This window comes from Coffea arabica, chromosome 1c (assembly GCF_036785885.1).
Source record: "Coffea arabica cultivar ET-39 chromosome 1c, Coffea Arabica ET-39 HiFi, whole genome shotgun sequence".
Classification (NCBI taxonomy): domain Eukaryota; kingdom Viridiplantae; phylum Streptophyta; class Magnoliopsida; order Gentianales; family Rubiaceae; genus Coffea; species Coffea arabica.
This window is the reverse complement of record NC_092310.1, coordinates 46068938-46091756: the sequence shown is the minus strand read 5'-3', so window position 1 is coordinate 46091756 and position 22819 is coordinate 46068938. Positions and strand designations below refer to the sequence as shown.

The 22819-nt window shown below is 33.8% G+C and overlaps 4 protein-coding genes and 1 non-coding gene across 5 annotated transcripts; 2 read left to right on the top strand and 3 right to left on the bottom strand.

Moving 5' to 3' along the window:
* The first annotated feature begins 235 nt into the window (after positions 1–235).
* LOC140034478 (uncharacterized) lies at positions 236–4632 on the top strand. Its single transcript, XM_072073687.1, has 3 exons — positions 236–981; positions 2367–2530; positions 2654–4632. The coding sequence occupies exons 1-3, from the start codon at positions 306–308 to the stop codon at positions 3740–3742; spliced, it is 1929 nt and encodes a 642-aa protein (XP_071929788.1). The 5' UTR covers positions 236–305; the 3' UTR covers positions 3743–4632.
* A 424-nt stretch (positions 4633–5056) lies between these two features.
* Positions 5057–7786, bottom strand: LOC140034327 (pentatricopeptide repeat-containing protein At1g18485-like). The gene has a single exon (XM_072073681.1). It carries the CDS (start codon positions 7738–7740, stop codon positions 5365–5367), a length of 2376 nt encoding a protein of 791 aa, XP_071929782.1. The 5' UTR covers positions 7741–7786; the 3' UTR covers positions 5057–5364.
* A 1111-nt stretch (positions 7787–8897) lies between these two features.
* LOC113724678 (L10-interacting MYB domain-containing protein) lies at positions 8898–13145 on the bottom strand. The gene is made up of 4 exons (XM_027247559.2): positions 13032–13145; positions 11507–11882; positions 10652–11137; positions 8898–9653 (listed from the first exon to the last, which is right to left on the bottom strand). Exons 2-4 carry the CDS (start codon positions 11852–11854, stop codon positions 9102–9104), a joined length of 1386 nt encoding a protein of 461 aa, XP_027103360.1. The 5' UTR covers positions 11855–11882; positions 13032–13145; the 3' UTR covers positions 8898–9101.
* An 8006-nt stretch (positions 13146–21151) lies between these two features.
* On the top strand, positions 21152–22563 carry LOC140005622 (uncharacterized). The gene is made up of 2 exons (XM_072046635.1): positions 21152–21308; positions 21395–22563. Exons 1-2 carry the CDS (start codon positions 21152–21154, stop codon positions 22561–22563), a joined length of 1326 nt encoding a protein of 441 aa, XP_071902736.1.
* LOC113687461 (small nucleolar RNA R71) lies at positions 21541–21647 on the bottom strand. Its single transcript, XR_003447762.1, has one exon. It is a non-coding gene; the product is annotated as a small nucleolar RNA R71 (small nucleolar RNA).
* Positions 22564–22819: the final 256 nt, after the last annotated feature.

Below are 22819 nucleotides of genomic sequence, written 5' to 3'. Positions count from 1 at the left end.
AACATATATGAAGACTTGAAAAAAATTATTCCAAAAACTTAGAAAATATATTGGAATTTACACAATGAATTCCCTTGCAACATTATAGAGGCCTCTCATCCTTTAAAAAAAAAAATAATCCATTTGATTTTTGGTTTTGAAATTTTTAGAACAAAATGGGAATATAAAAATAAAGGAAAAACTTTTTGAGCAAAATTTTTGAAATGTATACACATGCCCAGAGGCGATTAAAAGAACCAAAAACCCACAAAAGCTTGACAAAATGACATAATTCTTCTTCCACAGTTCCAAACTCTGGCCCCTCCATGGCACCGCCACCCCCTCCACCACCACCACCACTCCTGCCACCAACAAAAGCCTCAATTCCCTTTCTCCTCTTCTGCCTAGTCTCCATCTCCATCGTCTTCCTCCTCTTCCACCTAACCTCTCCAACCCCCTCAATCACCACCACCTCTCCCCTCCCTTTCCACAACCTGCTCCCCTCTTCTCCTCCCGCTTCCTCCAACCCACCACCACCGCACTTCACTCTCATCATCAAAGTCCTGACATTCAACCGCCTCCCATCCCTCTCTCGCTGCCTGACATCTCTCTCCAATGCCCACTATGACAACTCCACCACAGTTCACCTCCACATCTTCATTGACCACTTTCCTCTTGAGAACGATAAAGGGTCTCAAGATTTGGACTCAAAATTGAATCTTTCGCGACAAATACTTGATTTTGTTGATGGGTTCAAGTGGGATTTTGGTGAAAAGTTAGTGCATTATAGGAATTGGAATGCTGGCCTTCAATCTCAGTGGCTTGAAGCTTGGTGGCCTTCCTCAGATCATGAGTTTGCCTTTGTCGTAGAGGATGATCTTGAGGTTTCTCCTCTTTATTTCAGGTACTTGAAGGCTTTGATCTTGAATTATTACTATAATGAGTCAAATTTCAGCCCCATGATCTATGGAGCCTCCCTGCAGCGGCCTAGATTTGTTCCAGGTAACTATCTGTCTGTGATTTTTAGTGTTGATTTTGATTTTCTTTATTAGACTATGCTTCTTTACTGATACTGATAGATTAAGAGCACTACATTTGTTGCATTATGTATGGAGTGTGGGCGGTTAGTTTTTATAGGATTTTAGTAATTGTAACTTTTTCTCTGTTATTTGGCTAGAGATTGTGAAAATCGCACTTTTAGTATTGCTTGTGCTTTGTGGATTGATATAGATTAGGCTTGTCTTTTGACGATCAGGCTATAAATTTTGTGTGAGTTATATGACTTGGTTTAGAACCTGTTGGTAGTGAAGAGAGTCTTATTAGTATGTTATAGTGGTTGCTGGTATGTTGAGGTTGTGTATAGTAATAATTGCAGGAAACCACATGCCTAGTTTTCACCTTAAACGAGAATCCTCCTAGCTAGGCTTGACTTTTGTTATTTGTTGCTCGTAATCTATGTATTCATCTGTGAGGAATTATGTACAGATGGCAGCAAACTCTTTATGACCTATCCTTGGCGTAATGTACTTAGAGCATTAGAATGCTGTCTCCATCAATGATGTGGCTAGCTTCCGAAACTATCAGTTGGACTTCTTTATTTGTTTTGGTATATTGTAAGTGGTTTTGAATGCTGTTTCTTTCTTCTTTTAGCTACAGATTTTGGTCATAATTCTACCTAGGTTCATGAAATAACTCGTGAATAAGAGATGCAAACAAACACATGAATATTATAGTTACTGAGGGCAGTGAGATTGTAACTTTCATGGTGTTCATGGGAGAAAGTTATCAAGTATAGCTGGAAAAGTAGTGCAGATGCATAGATAAGCATAAGGGCAGTTGGACAGTTTCAGCAATTGTGGGTTGTAGACTTTCTGGACACGTCTATGATCAATTAGAGGTGTAAGGATCTGAAGAAGATGATGAAGCATAACCCAATTTTTGGGGACATCATGTAATAATTGATTTCAATTGATTTGCCACCATTATAAACTCAATCTTTTAATAACTGAGAACTTAAAGGATTAGGTCTAGATGCATAACATTTTACTGCCAAAATTGAGTCTAAATGATTTAGGTAATGTAACTAAGGAATGAGTATTATTAAGTTGTACTGTATTCTACATAGAAGTTAGAGATTTAATTGATCTTGGAAAATGCAAAACATATCTTGATTCGGAGTTATACAGAAAATAGAGGATAATCAAATTTCACAAGTTCCAAATATACAAAAGAAATTTTGCTGGTTACCCTTCTGATTAGCTTTTATTGATATTGCTGCATTAGGAATATATACAGCTGTCTTGAGTTCCATTTATGCAATAGAACTTTCTTCTTCTCTTTTTTTTTTTTTTACAGAATATTGTCTAATTGATGTGTGTTGTTGACAGGAAAACACGGAAACAAGTTGCAAGCAGATAACCAGAGTCGCCTTTTCTTGTACCAGCTGGTTGGCACTTGGGGTCAGCTGTTATTTCCAAAACCATGGAAAGAATTTCGACTGTGGTATGACACGCATAAGGTGAAGGGCATCAAACCAATTCTTGATGGGATGGTAATGCAAATTCTTATTCATTCTCTACCCCCTCCCTCTTTTTTTTTTTTTTTGTTTCCTTGGAAATTATATGCAATTTGAAACTGGTATTGGTGCTTGAGTGAGGTTGTAATGTATATGTAGGTGACTACAGGATGGTACAAGAGGATGGGAGAAAGAATTTGGACTCCTTGGTTCATCAAATTTATTCATGCCCGTGGTTATTTTAATATCTATACCAATCTTAAGAATGAGACAGCACTTGCTGTCTCTCATAGGGATGCTGGGGTGAACTATGGGAAATCTGCTGGACCAGATTCATATTTAGTTGGTGAAAATACTATCAGTGATCTTTTGGAACTGCAGCCATCGAGTAGCCTGAAGTGGTATGACTTTTGTTTTAGAGAAGTTATCCCTAATAGAATAGTCAAAAGTTTGGAACAACTTGGATTTGTACTTCAGTCTATTCAGAGGCTAAATACAATTATACTTGTTAACCTGCACGGGGCCTCAGAGCCAGCACTTAGGAACTTGATCTGCCATTTTGAGAGGCTGGCTATTGGGAACTACATTTTCGTGGGCCAGAAATCTTATCTTTCTCTTGATCTTGCTAGGAGGGGGCATCCTGTGATTGATGTAGATCTAATTTTACGCGGCACTAAACTTTATAGGTCACTGAAATTCCAAGAATCCAGTAAAGAATGGATCCAGAATATTCGGGCAAGTGCATCTGTAATTAAGAAATCCTTAGAACTACAGTACCATACTTGGTTGCTGGACAGCAACATTGTTCCTCTAAGCAGTAACTTCTTTTTCGAATCACCTGATCCCGCTTGTGATTTTATTACTGGGAAGAACCTCAAGCTTCTTTTTATCAAGAGCTCATCAGCTTCTTCAAGATTTTGGGTTGATGTTTTCATGCACAAGCTTACTGTGATAACTGGTTCTTGGGGATCTAAAACTTCAGATTCCATGGCAGTCAATTTTTTATCTTCAGTGGAAAAGAAATTGGAAAGCAATGGTGTCAAATATAGCAAAATTGATGAAATGCAATTGGGTTTGTCAATCAATACTAGTGACTCTAACCTGACTAGTCTTGCGAATGGAAAGAAATTTGCTTTCTGGTCTTCTGACACAGATCAAGAGAGAGTTCAGAAGAAGCTTGTAGAATTAGGTCTGTGGGTTGTGGATGACGAACTTTCTTGCACAGCAGTTGTTTGTCATCAATCATAGTGTTTGACAGTAACAAGGGATTTTATTCGAGTTTATCATGGACGATTGTGCCAATTCTTTGGTATGTTACCAAATATCACTAGCTTCCGGAGGTATTTATTCAGTGGAGACTAAAGCATTCTATCAATTACCAGCACCCTGGTGGAAAGATTTGTTGGTTCTCTTTGTTGATTATTCGAATCAGAGGGAAAAGGTTATATCTTGGACCTACAGAGAGTGGAAGCTTGTTGTACGAGGTCCAGGGTTAGGAAACTGACCCAAAAGCTGTTCGTATACATTTTTCTCCTAGGTTACACAGTCATCAAAGCTTGTTGTGTTTAGGCCTGGAGCTTTCCAAAGTACAAGGTCCAGGGTTAGGAAAATCACCCAAAAGCTTGGTTCCTGTACATTTTTCTTCAAGGTTGCACAGTCATCAAATCTCGTTGTGTTTAGGCCTGGAGCTCTCCAAAGTTAGAAAATTTTGTTAATGGTGTGGAGATCATCTCCATCCTGGGTTTTTAAGGCTTCTGTATCCAATCAGCAGCTGAAACGGATTCCTTTATCGACCAGATACTGGCTACAAGGCCAGCCTTGCCTTCAATATGCCTATTCTAATGACCTGACCATGCTCATGAAATTTCCAGATCATCCGGCAGTTGTAGCAAGCCTCCAGTATGTTGTCTCTGAACTTGAACATGGACATCGTTAGTTGCTTATATAAACAAAAACCAGCGGCCTTTGCCTTGCCTTGATGATGGATTTTTCACTACCTTATTCCCTATCGAAACACTCTCTTCATATGTTCACTAGACTTACAATTTTGGTCATTCAAAGTCATTTTACAATGAGATTATCAATTCTTCCTCTTAACTCTGCTTAATAAATCAAATCCGAAGCTGGTTCATTGCAAATGACTACACTGCTAGAAATTTTGTTGGGCATTAATTTTGCTTCACAGTTTCTTTTCTACACGGTCACAAGAATTTGTTGTCTCTGTTATTTCAGTAGTACATAATTTCATATCATTGATGCATCGTGTTTGATAGCTGTACATCTACATCATGTAACTTAACTTTTGAGGAATGAATTGCACCTCCAGAAGTTTAGCAACATTTTGCAAAATTTGGTAAGGTTGGTAAGGTAACTTTATTTTGCAAAGTTGTAACGAAGGCAATTATAATAACTAGATTAAAAGTTGAAGCTGATTTGCACTTCACGCTGAACTCCATAGCGAAAATGATAGTTGAAGGGATGATGTTAGTAAAGTATCTATACTTGCCCCCTTTAGGAAAATTGTAATACCCTAAAATCAGTAAAAAGCATGGGAATTGGAACTTTTACGGAAGCAGGGAAATTCTTCAACTTTGTTTCTTTAATGCAAAAATCAGCATTTGCCGTCATGAAAAGTACACTGAAGGTTATATGGTACAAAAGGAGTAGAAGTGCCTATTGCACTAAATAATTTTGCTTTGTATGAGCAAATTGAATTTCAAAGTTTTAACTTACACATTTTGCAGAGTCATGGAGATTCTCAGAACTTAGATGGGGTTTCAGGGCAACTTAACCAGATACATACGGTAACTATGCATATAATCCTACAAATCCTTCTCCAGCCAGATAAGTGTATATATATGGTCCTGGTTCTAAAGCCAACTGCACCCAGGATGTTTCTTTACTCCGATCAACCTCATCAGTTCTCTAACCGTATCTGCCTCTTCCCATTTACCTGCTTCTGCATACATATTAGACAGAAGTACATGATACCCTGAGTGGTTTGGCCTTAGCTTTAAGAGATTTTCTGCTGCCCAACATCCCGTCTCCACATCTCCATGGAGTCGAGATGCCCCAAGAAGAGCCCCCCATATATTAACATCTGGTTGAATTGGTAGGCTCTTAACAAGCTCTATTGCGTCTTGTACGAGGCCAGAACGACCAAGAAGGTCAACCATACAAGCATAGTGCTTCTGGGATGGCTTAATACCACGAGCAAGCATGTCATTAAAAAATCTCCGTCCCTCTTCTACCAAACCCCCATGACTACAAGCTGACAGAACAGCAAGAAATGAAATCGAATTATATTCAACACCATCCTCCCTCATGGTTTTGAAAAGATTGACTGCAGTATCCGGTTCATTGAGCATTCCAAATCCCAAAATCATGGTATTCCATGAGGCTGAATCCCTTTTAGAAATTCTATCAAAAACTTTTTTAGCCAGATCTATTCGGCTAGATTTTGTGTACATGTCTATAAGTGAATTTGCAACTGAGAGATGCTCATCAAGTGACCTTCTAATTGCAAATGCATGAACCTCTTTTCCATGTTTGATTGCTGAAATATTTGCACAAGCTGAGAGAACTCCCATACATGAAAAAATATCATGCTGTATCCCTTGCAACCCCATTTCTGAGAAAAGGATTAAAGAATTCGAGCTGTCAGTTTGAGAATAACCACTAATCAGTATGCTGTATGATACCACATCTTTACTAGAGATAAGAAACACATTCCTTGCAAGATCGAGACAACCACTTCTGGCATACATGTCGGTCAAAGCATTTGAGACAAATATATCCAAGTGATACCCTGACCGAATCAGCCTGCCATGAATTTCCTTTCCAAGCCGAAGAGAACACATTCGTGCACATGCAGGAAGAACATTAGTAAAAGTGATGGGATTAGGAATCTGCCCATCAAATTGCATTTGCCTAAGGCATTCAATAGCTTCTAACTCGAGTCCATTCTGGGCAAAGTTAGCAACCATCGCATTCCAAGAAACAACATTTATCAAATCCATGTTATGGAACACGTTAGAGGCATCAACTGGACGCCCTGATTTTGCATACATATCAATTAAAGAATTGGCAACAAAAGGGTCGGCATTCATACCCCTTCTCATACTAAAACCATGTAGTTCTCTACCTTTACTCACAAACCCCAGTTCAACCAGCACTGGTAGGACACTAGAAACAGTAACTGAGCTTAATATCACCCCTTCATAAACCATCAATCTAAACATATCCAATGCTTCTCTATAACACCCTGCATAACCAGAGATAGCAATAATTGTATTCCACGAGACATCATTTTTCTCGACCATCTCATCAAAGATCTGCCTTGCACCATCAACATCCCCACACTTCCCATACAAATTAATTAATGCATTCCCAACACTCACCTGAACATCAAACCCAACCTTCACAATGTAACAGTGAATCACACACATCATTGTCCCCTCTCCAGCACACACGGGCAAAATGCTGACCAAACTAACAGCATCTGGCTTAAACTCAGATTCCCCAACCATCTTCTTAAACAATTCTATCACTTCTACATCACACCCATTATCCGAAAAAACCCGAATCATCATATTCCATGATACAACATCTCTCTCAGGCATTTCATTGAACAGCTTCTGAACAACCTTCACATCCTCACAATTCCTATAAAACAGCATAAGAGTATTATTCACAAACAAGTCCTCATCAAACCCAAATTTGATCAAAGTTCCGTGAACTTCCAAACCCTTTTGTTGTCCACTGCGTTCGGAACAAAGTTTGAGAACAAAAGGGTAAGTGTAATTATCAACCTCAACATTATTCCTCACCATCTCATTATAAATTTTCAACCCCTGATCGTACAATCCCAAGCTAGAATGAGCACGAATCATAGTGTTGTATAAAAACGTAGAGGATGGAGAGCAAGAAAGTGTTTGATAAAAAAGAGAATATATAATTGAGGGGTGGTGGTCGGGTTTTTCAAAAGCGGCGTAGCGGAGAATGAGAGCTGCACAAATAGAGATAGAGGAAGGAAGCAAGCCATGGTGGATGCAGATGGCGTGGGCTTGTTTTGTTTGGTTGAGAGACTGAGTAGAGGCGCAGAGAGGGAGGAGGTTTGGCGGTGGCTGAGACAGCGGAGGTCGGCATTTTGCGGAGGTTGGCGAGAGAAAGGGCGGGTGAGAGTGGAAGTGTTTGAGAAGTCGAAGCGCGGGAGCTAAGCGGGAAAGGTGGCCGTATTGGAACATAGAAATGTCCGCCAATACACCATTTCAAACGTTTTTTTGTGTTTATTTCAAGTTCTAACCTATGCTCACTTCTGAATCTAATAGTTTTGTTTATATAGAAACTTTTGGATCTTAAATTAAAACATAACAAATTCTGGAACCACATCTGATTGGGAAGTGGAATGTTAATAATATTTTCTTTCACTTTTCAAGTTTTTTTATTTTAAGGGAGATTGCAAATCTTATAAAAAGGAAACGAATAATAAGACTATAAACAAGTCGAGTTAAATTGAATCGAATCGAGTTTTGATCTAATCAAATCGAGCCTTTCAAACTCGAACTCGAGTTTCTCGATAAGTTTCCAATGTAAAACTAGAATTCGATCTCGATCTCAAACCTACTCCAGATTAAAAAATAAAAAATAATTATTTTATTTTTTCACTATTAATATATATATATAAACACACACATAATCGAGTTGACTTATGAATTAACGAGCTGAACTTCTCTATACTCAGTTTGAGTACAATAACTGGACTTCGTTGACTCAAATTCGATGTTAACCGAACTCGAGTCGAGTTTTGATTGAGTTAATTCATGAACAGTTTAATTCGCTTGCTGCTTTAATGGAAAGTGATTAAATTTTTCTCTTTTTTTAATTTATTTTAAATTTATTTAAAGAGAGATTTCAAACCTTGCAAAGGGAAACGGAGGAAGGGGAAGTCGTAAAAAGCCGAAAGGGAAATGAAAAGATCTCACGATCACCTTTCTAATGTGCCTCTCAACTAAGTTGAGTTTTGAAATGTGAAATGTAATTAGTTAAGTGAATTACTAATAGATTCTTGACACACATAATTACGAGGTACTAAACATTACATGACGAACAAATGTTTTTCATGATGATGTATATAGCACAATATTGGATCATGTTAAAGGATTCGGGTTAGGCCAAATGAGCAAGTGTTAAGTCAATAAAACAATGGGAAAAGGGCAAAAAAGGGATCAATGATGTCTTTACAAGTAGAAACCACTGTTAGTTCACTGAATCATGATCTATGATGTGTAAACTCGTAACTGAATTATGTAAAAGAATAATTAGGGCATATCATACAACGCCATTGAATTCAACTTCTTACTGAAATTTTAGCCTATATATTGTGTTCTAAACAAGATTTAACTAACTTTGAAAGCAGAGTATATGATGTCTGTGCATCATAGAACATATGAAAAATCAAGTTGAGCCCACCAATTACCAAGACCTGAAAATTGTACAAAACAAAATGTGCAAAGTAGCTATTTCAGGAAAATCTTGGCCCTTTTCTCATCAAAAGAAAGTAAAAATTCTTAGGAAAGGCCTAACATTCACGGATAAAATAGAACTTTTAACTACCCTGAGAGCGCAATCGTTTTAAAAGCCACATTTTTCTGAGCCTCTCATCTAATTTCAGGAACATCTTGGCCCTTTTCTCATCAAAAGAAAGAAATTCACAGGCATCAATGATGAGGTCATCATCAAAACCTGGAATGTTCTTTACCATCTCAAATATTTCATCCAAGCAGACTGACTCATTCGCTGTCAAAGCATCAGCAATCCTTCCAATATTTACAGCAACGGCTCTCATCACTTCCACCATCGCGTCGCTACTAGACCTCTTCTTCGTTAGCTGCTTCGACCGTGATGATGAAGAAGGCCTAGCTCTGGTCTGCTGGGATGAACCTTGAGTGCCCTCACAGGTATTGTCCAGGCTCAGTTCCTCCACAACGTCAGGCAATCTGATTCCATTATGTTGTTGATTGCAGGGAGCAAGATTACCATCACCCTTTTCACCAGTTGTAGACCAACATCTGTTTGCACTATCATTGCCAAGGATGAAATGCAAGGCATCATAGTTCTCAATGCATCTTCCTCGCAAATATTTTGCTTCTGGATTTATCTGGCAAACACAAGCCAGTGGATTTAAATTGTGTGACAGAGGTGGGGATACCATTTAGCGTGAACACAGTACTATTAAAATCATTCGTCATCAATGGTAGTAAACAGTACTGCATAATTACAGGCTAACCTGTTCCTAATAACTAGCAAAATAATATTTTCTTGCCCCTTGAAGGTCATACAAACACAAAAATAGCTGTATAATACTCAGAGTGCTGCCCCATTCCCTTGTTACAATATTTTAAGCCTGTGCTTCATAAGCATCACGTTTAAAAATAACTTCTACTGTTTAGATCACTAGCCTTAATTTAAAAGAATGCAAAATTAGATATGAACTTCTAATACTCTAAATCCAGAATGCCACATAATAATTTCAAAAAGAAAAACTTTAACTTGAAGATCTAAATGAACTGTAAAATGTAGTAGTATGCCTAACAATAACCTGCACCATTCTAATCTCGAAGTTGTTATTTACACGTTTCCTTAAGGTCCCACATGCCACTTATTTAGGGCTAAGCACTCTGTCACAGTTACTGGTTAACAACGCTGCCACTGATCATCTGCATCTCCCTTAGCGGCAATACCGCCTAACACAATGAATAATTTTCACGAAAGGAAGAAAAAGTGAAACTGAGTGATATACTCTTACTTCCAAGGTAAGCGGAGTATGACTCAAGAAGGATGACTAAGCATTCTCATATGAAAGACATGCAGAGTGACATTGACTGCAACTTGAACTTAAAATTCTACTTTTGATTCAATATATGTACATACAGAGACAAACCCAGTAGAGACGTATGCTCACATAAACATGTATGTAAACAAGATGCCATGCTAACTCAAAGGTGTTCAAGCTGCGGAACATAAAACATGCAAACCCCTTGTTCTCGAGGCAAAACAAATTCTCCATTTTGTGTACACGGGAAAGGGATGCAAATGGATATCTCTCACATATTTCCAATGAGCCAAATGATAAAAACAATAAAAAAAACTGCACACCTTAATATATTCATCCCACAAGGAATCATTTCCGACTATCATCTTTTGCATTGCATCCCACTTGAATCCGTCATTAGAAAGAAGCTCATTCAAAATGCTATATTGTTTCCTCCAAGTTTTAAGGCGATTCTTAATATTTTCTTTGCTGAAACCAGGACCACATTCTTTATTTAAAGCTCTAACTGCTGCTTCATAAGCCTCAGTATGCAAAGTATTCCCTATTTTATAACCTTTCTGCACTTGTTCTGTCAGAATTTTACCAAGACAATTATCCATTTGTTCTGTCCACCTCAAATTCTTTGTCTGCTTCTCATCACTCTGGATTTCAGGCTCAATGGCAGTCTCAAAGTTGTCAAACATTTCGTCCACTCCATGGGTGTCATTATCAGAACAACTGGCTAATGCTTGATCAGTGCCCACTATAATTCCCAGCTCATCATAGTTCTCGAATGCCTTGTCACGGAGAGTCTTAGCATCCGGATTTACCTGTTGCTTAGAAATATCCAAGAGTCAAAAGAAGTGCAAGCCTAGATTATGACAATACATGCAAAATCAATATCTAGGTGTGGATATTTATCAAATATTTGAAAAATAGACATCCGTGCAACATTGTTGGTAACTAAAAAATTTCAATATACTGACTACTTGCTCAATGGTATTGGATCAATATTCATGCAAAACAGTTATAATGAGTATGAGAATACCATAATTATCCAGCATAAGATTAGCAAACAATCAAACCATTGCCAATCTCAAAAACATGCAATGAATCTTTGTAATAAGATGTGGCAGACCTGAAATGGAACATAATTACAATAACGAGTCTACTATAGAATGAGAGAAGTGATTAGCTACCTTTATATATTCTTTCCAAGTGGCATCATTTGCAATAACCATTTTTTGTGCCTTGTCCCACTTAAATCCTTTACGACCCACAATCTCACTTAGAACTGCATATTGCTTTTTTAATGTCTTGAGGCGGTTTTTGACATGATGTTTGTTCAATTCAAGCCCAAAGTTTTCATTGACTGCTCTGACGGCAGCATCATATGTCGCAGGTTTTATGTTCTCACCCTTGGAACCTTCTTTTGCATGCTCTGCAAGAATCTTGGAGAGACAATTGTCCATAGCAGTCGTCCATGTTGTGTATTTGACCTTCGCCTTAGTATTAGAACTCCGAGTTTCATAAACCTTCTGAGGCATTTCTCACCAAGGAAGCATGAAAATGGATCTGATATAGCAGGATTAAATTCAAAGCACGTAGTGACAGCAGATCCAAAGCATGTACATGCTATGGACCCTAGCCAACAAATCAATGTATACTAACACTTTGAGAATTGCATATACAAACAGTCTTACATTTGAGATTTTTCAATTATTATTCCAAGACTTTGACGCCTCATGGACATATAAATGAAACTATTGTACAATTTGTAAAATACCAATTCCGATCCATGAAGAGATCAGGTCAAAGCATTTATCAAAATCAAGTCCTCACTTGATAAGCGCTAAAGAGATCTTAAGTTCTCAAATAAAAATTAAAAGCTATAAATCCAATTTTAATCATAAGAAAGAAGAAGTCCATTTCTTTATTATTGAAAATCAAAACTCAATCACCACATTTCTAAAGCATTATATACTGGGCCGTGTAGAACATGCATCAATAATATAAAAAGAAAACTGCTGTTCTTTGTCTCAAACAGCAGAATTTGCCAATTTGGAAGATTAAAAATAAAACATTACTTTATCCTCCATTTTATCATCAAGTGATTTAGACTAACTATACATTCATCCCAACTATGTATTAAAATTTGCTACAAGTAAGAAAATAACATTTTATCACTTCAAAGGAGAGAATTAGTAGCAATTATGAAACTTAGTAATTCTCCATCCGCCACCAAGTTTTAACTCCTATCAATCCTTATCTAGTAAAGGGTGATATTTATCAGATTACCCTAATTACAATACTTCAAAACATAACATTGATTTTAATTACCTCAAATTAGTTACATCAAGATCACTAATTACATTTGCACTCCCTCTCAATTCACGCAAATTTGCTACAACCAAGTGAGCAAACTAAAAAAGTTAGCGAAAAAAATGTTTGTTGGATCAAACAGACAATGAAAACTAAAAGTAACTCTTCAACCTCCACTTTCATGTTACAAGTTATACCAACATACAAACTACAATTCACATTTTCTCCCCCTAATTCAAACGGGCTGGGTACCCCAGAAAACAGATGACAAGAACTAAGCAAAAGTATTAATTGTTCTTGAATTAATCAGCCACAAAACTTAATTAGAAAATTAGTAAAATAAAACAAAAGGAGAAAAACGAAACTGAAAACAACCCATTTAAGCAGAAGTTAATGCTGTACCAGAAATTGAATCTGAAGAGCCAGCCGTCACGTGGCGGAGCAGATGGATAGTGGTGGTGGTGGTGGCGGGGAAAGGGGTTTTGGTAATTTTCCTTTTATTTATCTTAACTGACAAAGAATCAGTCTTCTACTTGTTTTGTTTTCGGGGTCGAATTGTAGAAATGGATAATTACATTGAACCCCCTAAGGTATCACATAGTATCAATCTGCCCTCCTAATGTTTTTTGCACTAATTAATTTCACTAGAAATAAATATATGAGTTGATTTTAATTTTTTTTCTTTTCTAGTCCCATATTTGTCTCTTTCTCTTGTTTGTTCTTCCTTTTTGGGTAACTATTTCTAGCATTATAATTTTTTGAATCAAAATCAACTAAATTCATGATTTTTAATTTGTTATAAGTTAAGGTATGAAAAACAATTTCATAGTTTACATTCAAAATTGAACTTTGAAGTTATCATTACAAAGATAAACGATTCCATAAAGTGCTGAATTTGTGTTGTAATACATTTAACTAATGAATTGAGAATTACAAATGTAACATTATAGACTTCATGATCAACTTCTCAGAGCATAAAATAGTAACTTCGATATGATTGCTCCTTTAGGTCTAAGACACAATATTAGTTGAAAAGTGATTAGGGGCGTTAAAATGGATAACTTGGACAGGTTTGGATAGATCATAATCGAGTAATAGGTATAATTGTGTTAACACATTTATATTCGTTTAATAAATATGTCAAAATGGGTCAATCTATTCATATCCATTTAATAAATGGGTATATGGGTAAAGGTATATCCAATTATCCATTTATGACCCACTCGAAATCTACTTATTATTATTATTATTATTATTATTATTATTATTATTATTATTATTATTATTATTATTATTATTATTATTATTATTATTATTATTATTATTATTATTATTATTATTATTATTATTATTATTATTATTATTATTATTATTATTATTATTATTATTATTATTATTATTATTATTATTATTATTATTATTATTATTATTATTATTATTATTATTATTATTATTATTATTATTATTATTATTATTATTATTATTATTATTATTATTATTATTATTATTATTATTATTATTATTATTATTATTATTATTATTATTATTATTATTATTATTATTATTATTATTATTATTATTATTATTATTATTATTATTATTATTATTATTATTATTATTATTATTATTATTATTATTATTATTATTATTATTATTATTATTATTATTATTATTATTATTATTATTATTATTATTATTTGCATGTTGTTTGATAAAAAATAATGATATTTGGTTGTTATTGGATTGGTAGAAAATTCGATTTATCCTCTTTACACCTACCAAAAATTGAGTTTAAATGTGTAATTATTTTTAAATGGATATAAATGAGTGGTGCAGGTTTACCTATTACCCATGAATTAAATGAGTTTAATTAGGTCACTCATGTAGATTTATTCAAAATTCATTGCTTAGTCAGGTCCAATTATTAATGGACGGGTTTGGACGGATCAATATAATTAGGTTGTCACTAACACCTCTAAAAGTGATTGATAGTCTAATATGTAATCATAAGTTCGTAACAACAATAGATACGTAAACCAAAATATCTTAACAAAAATACTAGAATTTGGTCATAAATAATTATTTCGAAGCCCAGATTCCTAGTGAACTATGAATTACAAATCCTTAACAAGTTCATTTATAACTTTTATTCGAAACAAGTTTTCATTCGTATGCCCAAAAATAGCATTTAATGATCAATGAAAGATAGAAATTTTAAGTAGTTATGACATCTAAAATCTTTTAAGGGTCCTTAAATGTATTGTTTAAGAAATGCATCCATACAAAAATATTCAAATTTAGGATAAAGATAAGAAGCTATTTCTCCATTTTCTCCAATTTCAAAGTCGGTTAAATCACCATGTCCTACTCCAACTTAATTTCCAAAGTTTGTGCCTGTATGATGTATGTTAAAGTATGAACACAAATGAATGCAATTAATCTCTGTTACATACATTATCTAAAATTTGCATTTTACCTTTCCAAGAAGCTAAAAATCCATCTTCTGGGAGTTTTCTTTAGCTCTTTTTTTTTGTTGGGATTCAAACGTGGAATAAACTATTATTGAGAAATCAAGTAAAAAAAACAACTTGATGGTAAACAAACCACAAGTATGAAAAAAATAATACATAAGATTTAACGAGATTCAACTCCATTACTGAGCCCACATTCACGAAAAGAAACTCACTCTCTATTATGAGAGAATGAACTCAAGTCCAACCCTTGTATAATTTCTCCATTTCCTAAAAACCCTCTTTCAACCCATATATAAAGTTCATGTTGCCTCTTGTGTATTACTTTGTAGTATACCAACCTTCACCTATTTATAAGCCACATTACTTGGCTAATACTAAAGTAATAACATAAAATAACTGATAATTCCTAATTTTATACAGATAAGGAAATAACTCTAACCTATAAATTCATATAAATAGGAAATTTCTTAACTATTATCTCAAATAACTAAAACAATTAGAAAATTGGTTACTTTGATCCAAAATAAGAAATCTATTTAAAAGAAATTAAGTCAATTTCTTAACAAATCTCCACCTTGGTGAATATTTCTTTTAACAACCACTTATCTTCAACTACCAAATAATATGGTACCAAACTACACATCTAAATCAATATAGTTCTGGTACCAAATTAATTCAATCAACAAATGAATATGAGTAGTTAACCCCAAGTCTAATCTCCTGTTGACTCGCGAGAATGTGTCTCAATTCATTGTCTTTTTTAACAAGATTTTCTTCTTACCACTACTTGCAACTTGGGATTCCATATTGTGAGCTCTGTTTTTAACCATTGAGACAACCAAGGGGCAAAATCACCATATTTCTTTCCACTCTTTGGATTGTTTTGCCATGTATGATTTTTAAAACTCTGCCTACAATGAAAAAATCATAGCATTAGAGTCTTCTAACGCATGAAAATTAGGTTCTTTTGTTTCTTTAAAATATAAGCCACACCATCCAATAATATAATCCAAATCTAAAAACTATACGGGATGAAATATCAACTGTTAGAGTTGTAAGAACGTCTCCTCAAATTCAAGTCTAAAATCGACATTGGACTCCATCTTGAATCATCTATCTAGATTCACCATCAAGTATTTTCATGTTTTCTAATTTTCCATCCTTCGCTTCCAATACTTCTTGCCAAATCCTTAAAACAAGGATATCACCCGTTAAATTGTTAAATTAATAATAGCCACCAACTCACTTTATCTCAATAGTCAACTAGGATCCAATAATAAATCTCTTTTTGATACCAGTTTATTGGGATCTAGATGAGAAGTAAACTACTGTTGAGAAATCAAGTACACAATAATTTAATAACAAACAAGTCACAAGTATCAAAATAAACGACATACAATATTTAATGTGATCCACCTCTATTATTGAGCCTACATTCATGGAGAGAAATTCGATCTTTATTATGACATAATAAATATCATATAAGAATATAATTGAATCCAAATCCAACCCTTATGGGCCTGTTTGGAACCTGAGTTTTTTGGGAGTTTGTCTAAAACTTTACTATAGTGCACTGTAGAAGTTTTTGTAAGATGAAAAACTTTTTTGTAGAAGTTTTTGAAATGTTACTGTAGACGTTTTTTGGTTTATTTTTAGAGGTATTTTTTAAAACATATTTTTGAGTATTTTATAATTTATAATTTTTATATTTTTATATTTTTAAACATTTATGCATTTATAATACATTTATAAATATTTAGAAATAAATATATTTATATATTTATATAAAAATATATAAATGTATTATATTATATATAATACATAATATACATATATTTATAAATGTATAATTAATATAAATGTATAAATTATAAATGAATATTATATAAATGTACGAATTATAATTTATAAATGTATATGATGATTATGTATAAATGTATTAATATAATTAATATAAATGTATAAATGTATTAATATTATGTATAAATGTATAATTAATATTGTTTATAATTTATAATTTTTATTGTTTAAATATTTATATGAATTTATACATTTATAATACATTTATAAATATTTATAAATAAATATATTTATATATTTATATAAAAATATATAAATGTATTATATTATATATAATACATAATATACATATATTTATAAATGTATAATTAATATAAATGAATATATTATAAATGAATATTATATAAATGTATAAATTATAATTTATAATTTATAAATATATATGATGATTATGTATAACTGTATTAATATAATTAATATAAATGTATAAATATATTAATATTATGTATAAATGTATAATTAATATTGTTTATAATTTATAATTTTTATTGTTTAAATATTTATATATATTTATGCATTTATAATACATTTATAAATAAATATGTTTATATAGTTATATAAAAATATATAAATGTATTATATTATATAATACATAATATAAATATATTTACAAATGTAATAATTGTATATTATTATAAATGAATATTATATAAATATATAAATTAATATATTATAAATATATAATATTATGTATAAATATATTAATATAATTAATATAAATGTATAAATGTATTAGTATTATGTATAAATGTATAATTAATATTGTGTGTTAATATTATGTATAAATGTATTATGTTATACATAATACATAATATAATTGTATATTAATATACATAAATATATATACATAAATGTGTAATATATATAATATGTATTATATATATTAAATATATAATATATAACATTTATATAAATGTATAATTGCATATTTATATTAATATTAATTTTTATGGTATATAATATTTATATAAATATATAAAAATATATTTTAAATAAACTAAAATATTTATAATATGTTTAAATAAATATATAAATATATAATATTATAAATATATAATATATATAATAAATTTTTGAGGGTGAGGGACTCAAAAATTCAAAAAAAAAAATTTTGAGGTTATCGGCGGCGTCGGAATAGGTGACCGGCGCCGGGAGAAGTGGTGGAGGCGGTGTCTGGTGTGGTGGGTTGGGTGAGGGAGGAAGAAAAGTTTTTGAGAAATTTTTTGTGTATAGATTTTTGAAGTGTGTAGGTAAAAAACTTTGAAAAGTTTTTTGGGGTTCCTGTAGCAAAAGTTGTTAAAAAACTAGTAGCTAAAAAACTTGATAAAAAACTAGGGTGCCAAACAGGCTAATAATTTCTTTCATTTTCAAAGAACCCTCTCTCAATCCATGTATAAGGCCACATATTACCCCTTATATGTCACTTTGTAGGATGTCAACGTCTATCTATTTATAAGCCACATTGCTTGACTAACATCCAGGTAATAACAGAAAATAACTGTTAATTCCTAATCTTATATAGAATAGAAAATAATTTCTAATTCTTTAACTCATATAAATAGGAAATTCCTAAACTACTACATGAAGTAACTAAAATAATTAAAAAACTAGTTACTTCCACACAAAAATAAGAAATCTATGTAAAAGAAATTAAACCAAATTTCTAACAAATTTGGTATCAGGGCTTCTAGTTACGGAACTGGATTATTCATTAGCAAATGAATTCTTCTTGGAGTTGGTCCAATGAAATTCTCTTTCTGGTTGTAGATTGAAGTGTCAAAGACTTTGGCTGATATTGAATAAGATGCGTTAAAGGTTTGACAGAGGGTCCAGTTAGTGCTTGACGAAGGAGTTAAGGGTTGACAAGGGTTCAAAATCCGGTTTGAATATTGAAAAGATTGGGGCCAATGATTGAGAAAAGAAATGACCTTGAATGTTAAAGTAGACTTCTGTTGAGTATTAAAAGTAGAGTCGAAAAAGAGGGAGTGATTGTTACGTTTATGAATAGGAAATTGTGCCTCATGTTGATTTAAGAGATGGAAAAAGAGCGCTTAATACATAATTAAGGGTCTAAAACCTAACAATTTATACTTTTTGATAAGTGAATATTTAACGTATATTTTGTACGAATTTGGCATGAATTTTTGGTATGTTTTGAGAAGATTAAAGCCATATTTGAACTCTTTTGGTGATAATTGCTTAAATATTGTTTAAGGGTTCAGAAATTGATAAATGAGTGGATTAATGCGTTAATTTTGTGAAATTGTGAAGGTAATTGATGTATGAAATTCATGCACAAGTTGAAAGAAATGTCAGGGTCATCCAGAGGACAAAGTACACAAGAAATTGGGAGCAAAAATGAAGAAAAAGAGAAGAAGTGAAAAACTGAAAAATTGCTCAACACGGATCCGAGCTCGGATCCGTGTGTATAAGAGAGATCCGACCCCTCGTCTGTACTTCTGGCGGAGTGTATCCGAGGTCAGGACGATCCGACCTCGGATCCATCTTGTGCAGACCTCGGATCCTATAATCCGAGCTCGGATCCGTGTGCACAAGATGGATCCGAACCCTCGTCTGTACTTCTGGCGGAGAGTATCCGAGGTCAGGACGATCCGACCTCGGATCCATTATGAAATCCCTCGGATCCTGAAGATCCGTGCTCGGATCCATTTTCACTCCTCGGATCCGAGGCTCGGATCTGTCTCTCTCCTCAGCAAGTGCAACAGCCGTTTTTCTTTACCTTTTTCACAACTTTCCAGCTATTTTGAGGGACAGAAATCGGTGGCACATGCTTCTGCAACAAAAGAGAAGACCAAATGAGTATGGACAAAAGGAAATATCATATCTTTGACTTCTTTTTACAAAATCTGAGTGGAGGAAATTATGAAGTGAGAGGAATGGAATTTCTTCCACCTTTTATGCAGAAACACTGAGGAGAAGCAGGGAAATGACCATACGTAGCTAGTTTTCTTTCTTGTATCTAGTTTTCTCTCTAGATAGGAGTTCTTGGAGAAGTACTTGGAGAGTTTAACATATAATCATATTGTGCAAGAACATAGCAAGAATTGGAGAGCTTCACCTTCAATTGGCTAAGCTTTCTTTTATCTTTCTTATACTTGTACTTTATGAGGTTTTGCATTAATAAACTTGTGAGTTTGATTGTTAAATCATTCATGAGTAGCTAAACTCCTTCATCTAGGGAGTGGATGAAACTTATGGCTAAATAGTATAAATTGAATGTGATTTACACTTGTTATATCTTGTATTAACTTGTCTACTTGTGTAGCTGTGATTACTTGCTATTGATTGATCACCAATAGTTTGGTTATAGTTGTTATTGTTCAATGAGAATTGGTAATAACAATGGAAACACATGAGTAAAGCTTGAGTTGTATGTTCATGAAAATAGAGATACACTTAGGTGGATTACTTAGCATTTCATGAAATAAAACAGAGTAGTAGTAGTATTTCACCATGAAAATAGGGAAATCTATACTGCTTTAGGCCATTTCATCATGAAAATGAGACTTGGAAACTTTGGAAATGAATCTCTGGTTAAGCAAGAATAATAGCAAGAAGTAAATCCATTCATTTGTGTTGTTTATGCCATAAGTGGAATCTACATCCCTAGAATCTTCCTTAAGTGAAATTTCTCTATTTGCATTCAGCATTTGTTAAACTAGATTTATATACCAGATTTGTAGATTACAGCATTAGATTTTCTCTGCTCAAATTAATTGTTAGTCTAAATAATAGAGAAAATAAGGGCTTAGTAATTGTTTGAATTGCTCCTCGTGGGATCGACCCGATACACATCTTGTACTACAATTGCGACCTGTATACTTGCAGTCCAACGGGTGTAAAATCGGAATTAAACTTGTACGTATGCAAAAAGCCCGTCAAGTTTTTGGCGCCGCTGCCGGGGAGCAGCAATATTAGGGCCTCATCATCTCTATTAATTTAGATAAATTGCATTATCTTTATTCAAGTTGTTGAATTAAAAGTATAAAAATTTTCTCTTGTTTTTGTTTGTAGTGTATGCACCGATCAAATCGAGGAGATGTACATTTCGATCCGGAAATTGAAAGAACATTACGCAGACAAAGGAGGAATACATCACATCAAGAGGAACAAGAGGTTTGGCAGCCAATAGAAGATATCTTGGTAGAATTACAATTTGAGGAAGAAATGGCAGAAAATGAATCAAATAGGAGAATTCTGCGAGATTTTGCTTTACCGGGAGCACAAGGATCTCAAACTAGCATTGTAAGACCAACGGTAAACGCTAATAACTTTGAGATAAAACCATCACTGATTCAAATGGTACAACAATCTCAATATGGAGGTAATGCTACTGAGGATCCAAATTCTCACTTGTCAACATTTTTCTTGAAATTTGTGATACAATTAAGTTTAATGGTGTTAGTGAAGATGCGATTAAACTTCGATTGTTTCCATTTTCACTAAGGGACAAGGCTAAAGTTTGGCTACAATCTCATCCTCCCAATACTTTTACTACTTGGGATGAATTAGCTAAGGCTTTTCTTAATAAATTCTTTCCACCTGGAAAAACTGCTAAATTGAGAATGGATATAACAAGTTTCTCTCAACAGGAAGGAGAGACATTGTATGAAGCTTGGGAGCGTTATCGGGAATTGCAAAGAAGATGCCCTCATCATGGTCTACCCGATTGGCTAGTAGTCCAAACATTTTACAATGGTTTCACCTATCCAACAAAGACACATGTAGATGCAGCAGCGGGAGGAGCTTTAATGGGAAAGACAGCTGAGGAAGCTCAGCAATTGATCGAAGAAATGGCTGCTAACAATTACCAATGGGCAAACGAACGAGGTAATTCAAGGAGAACCGCAGGTATGCTTGAAGTAGATACCTTGAATATGTTAAGTGCAAAAATGGATAATGTGGTTAAGATGCTTAATAGGCAAGTTGGTTCTAGTTCTAATCAAGGAGTAGTTGTTGCAAGTTGTACCATTTGCGGCGGAGATCATGATGATTTTATGTGTTCTAGCAGTGAACATGTTCAATATCTCAACAATTACAACCGTCCACCCCAAAACAATCCATACTCCAATACTTATAATCCAGGATGGCGTAATCACCCGAATTTTGGATGGAAAGATCAAGGGAACCAACAAAGACCAATTAATCCACCAGGTTTTCAACAAAAGCAAACACTGCATGAGTCCAAACCAGCTTGGGAATTGGCAATCGAAAAGCTAGCCAATGCATCAAATGATAAAATTGAAAAGTTAGCTAGTGCAACTACTCAACGGTTTGAAAGAATTGAGGGAAGAATGGACCAACTCACCAATATGTACAGGAATGTTGAGGTCCAATTAGGCCAAATTGCCAATGCGGTTAATAATCGCAACCAAGGGGATTTACCTAGCAAAACTGAAGTGAACCCAAGGGAGCATGTGAAGGCCATAACCCTCCGTAGTGGTAAGGAATTAGTTGAGCCGCCAGTAGTTGGAAGTGGAAGAGAGTTTGAAAAAAGAGAGAATAAGAAATTGAGTGAGTTAAAAGAGGGAAGCAAGGAAGAAAAAGGGAAAGAAAAGATAGAGGAAAATGAACTGTAAATGGAAGATGCAACACCAATTCCTCCACCGGTGCCATTCCCTCAAAGATTGAAGCCTTCAAGAAATGACAAAGAATTTGAGAAATTTGTCAACATTTTTAAACAATTACATATTAACATTCCTTTTGTGGATGCTATTTTGCAGATTCCTTCGTACGCGAAGTTTCTCAAGGAGATAATGACCAAGAAAAGGAAGTTGGTAGACAGTGAGACAATTGCATTAACAGAAGAATGTAGTGCAATCATACAAAACAAAT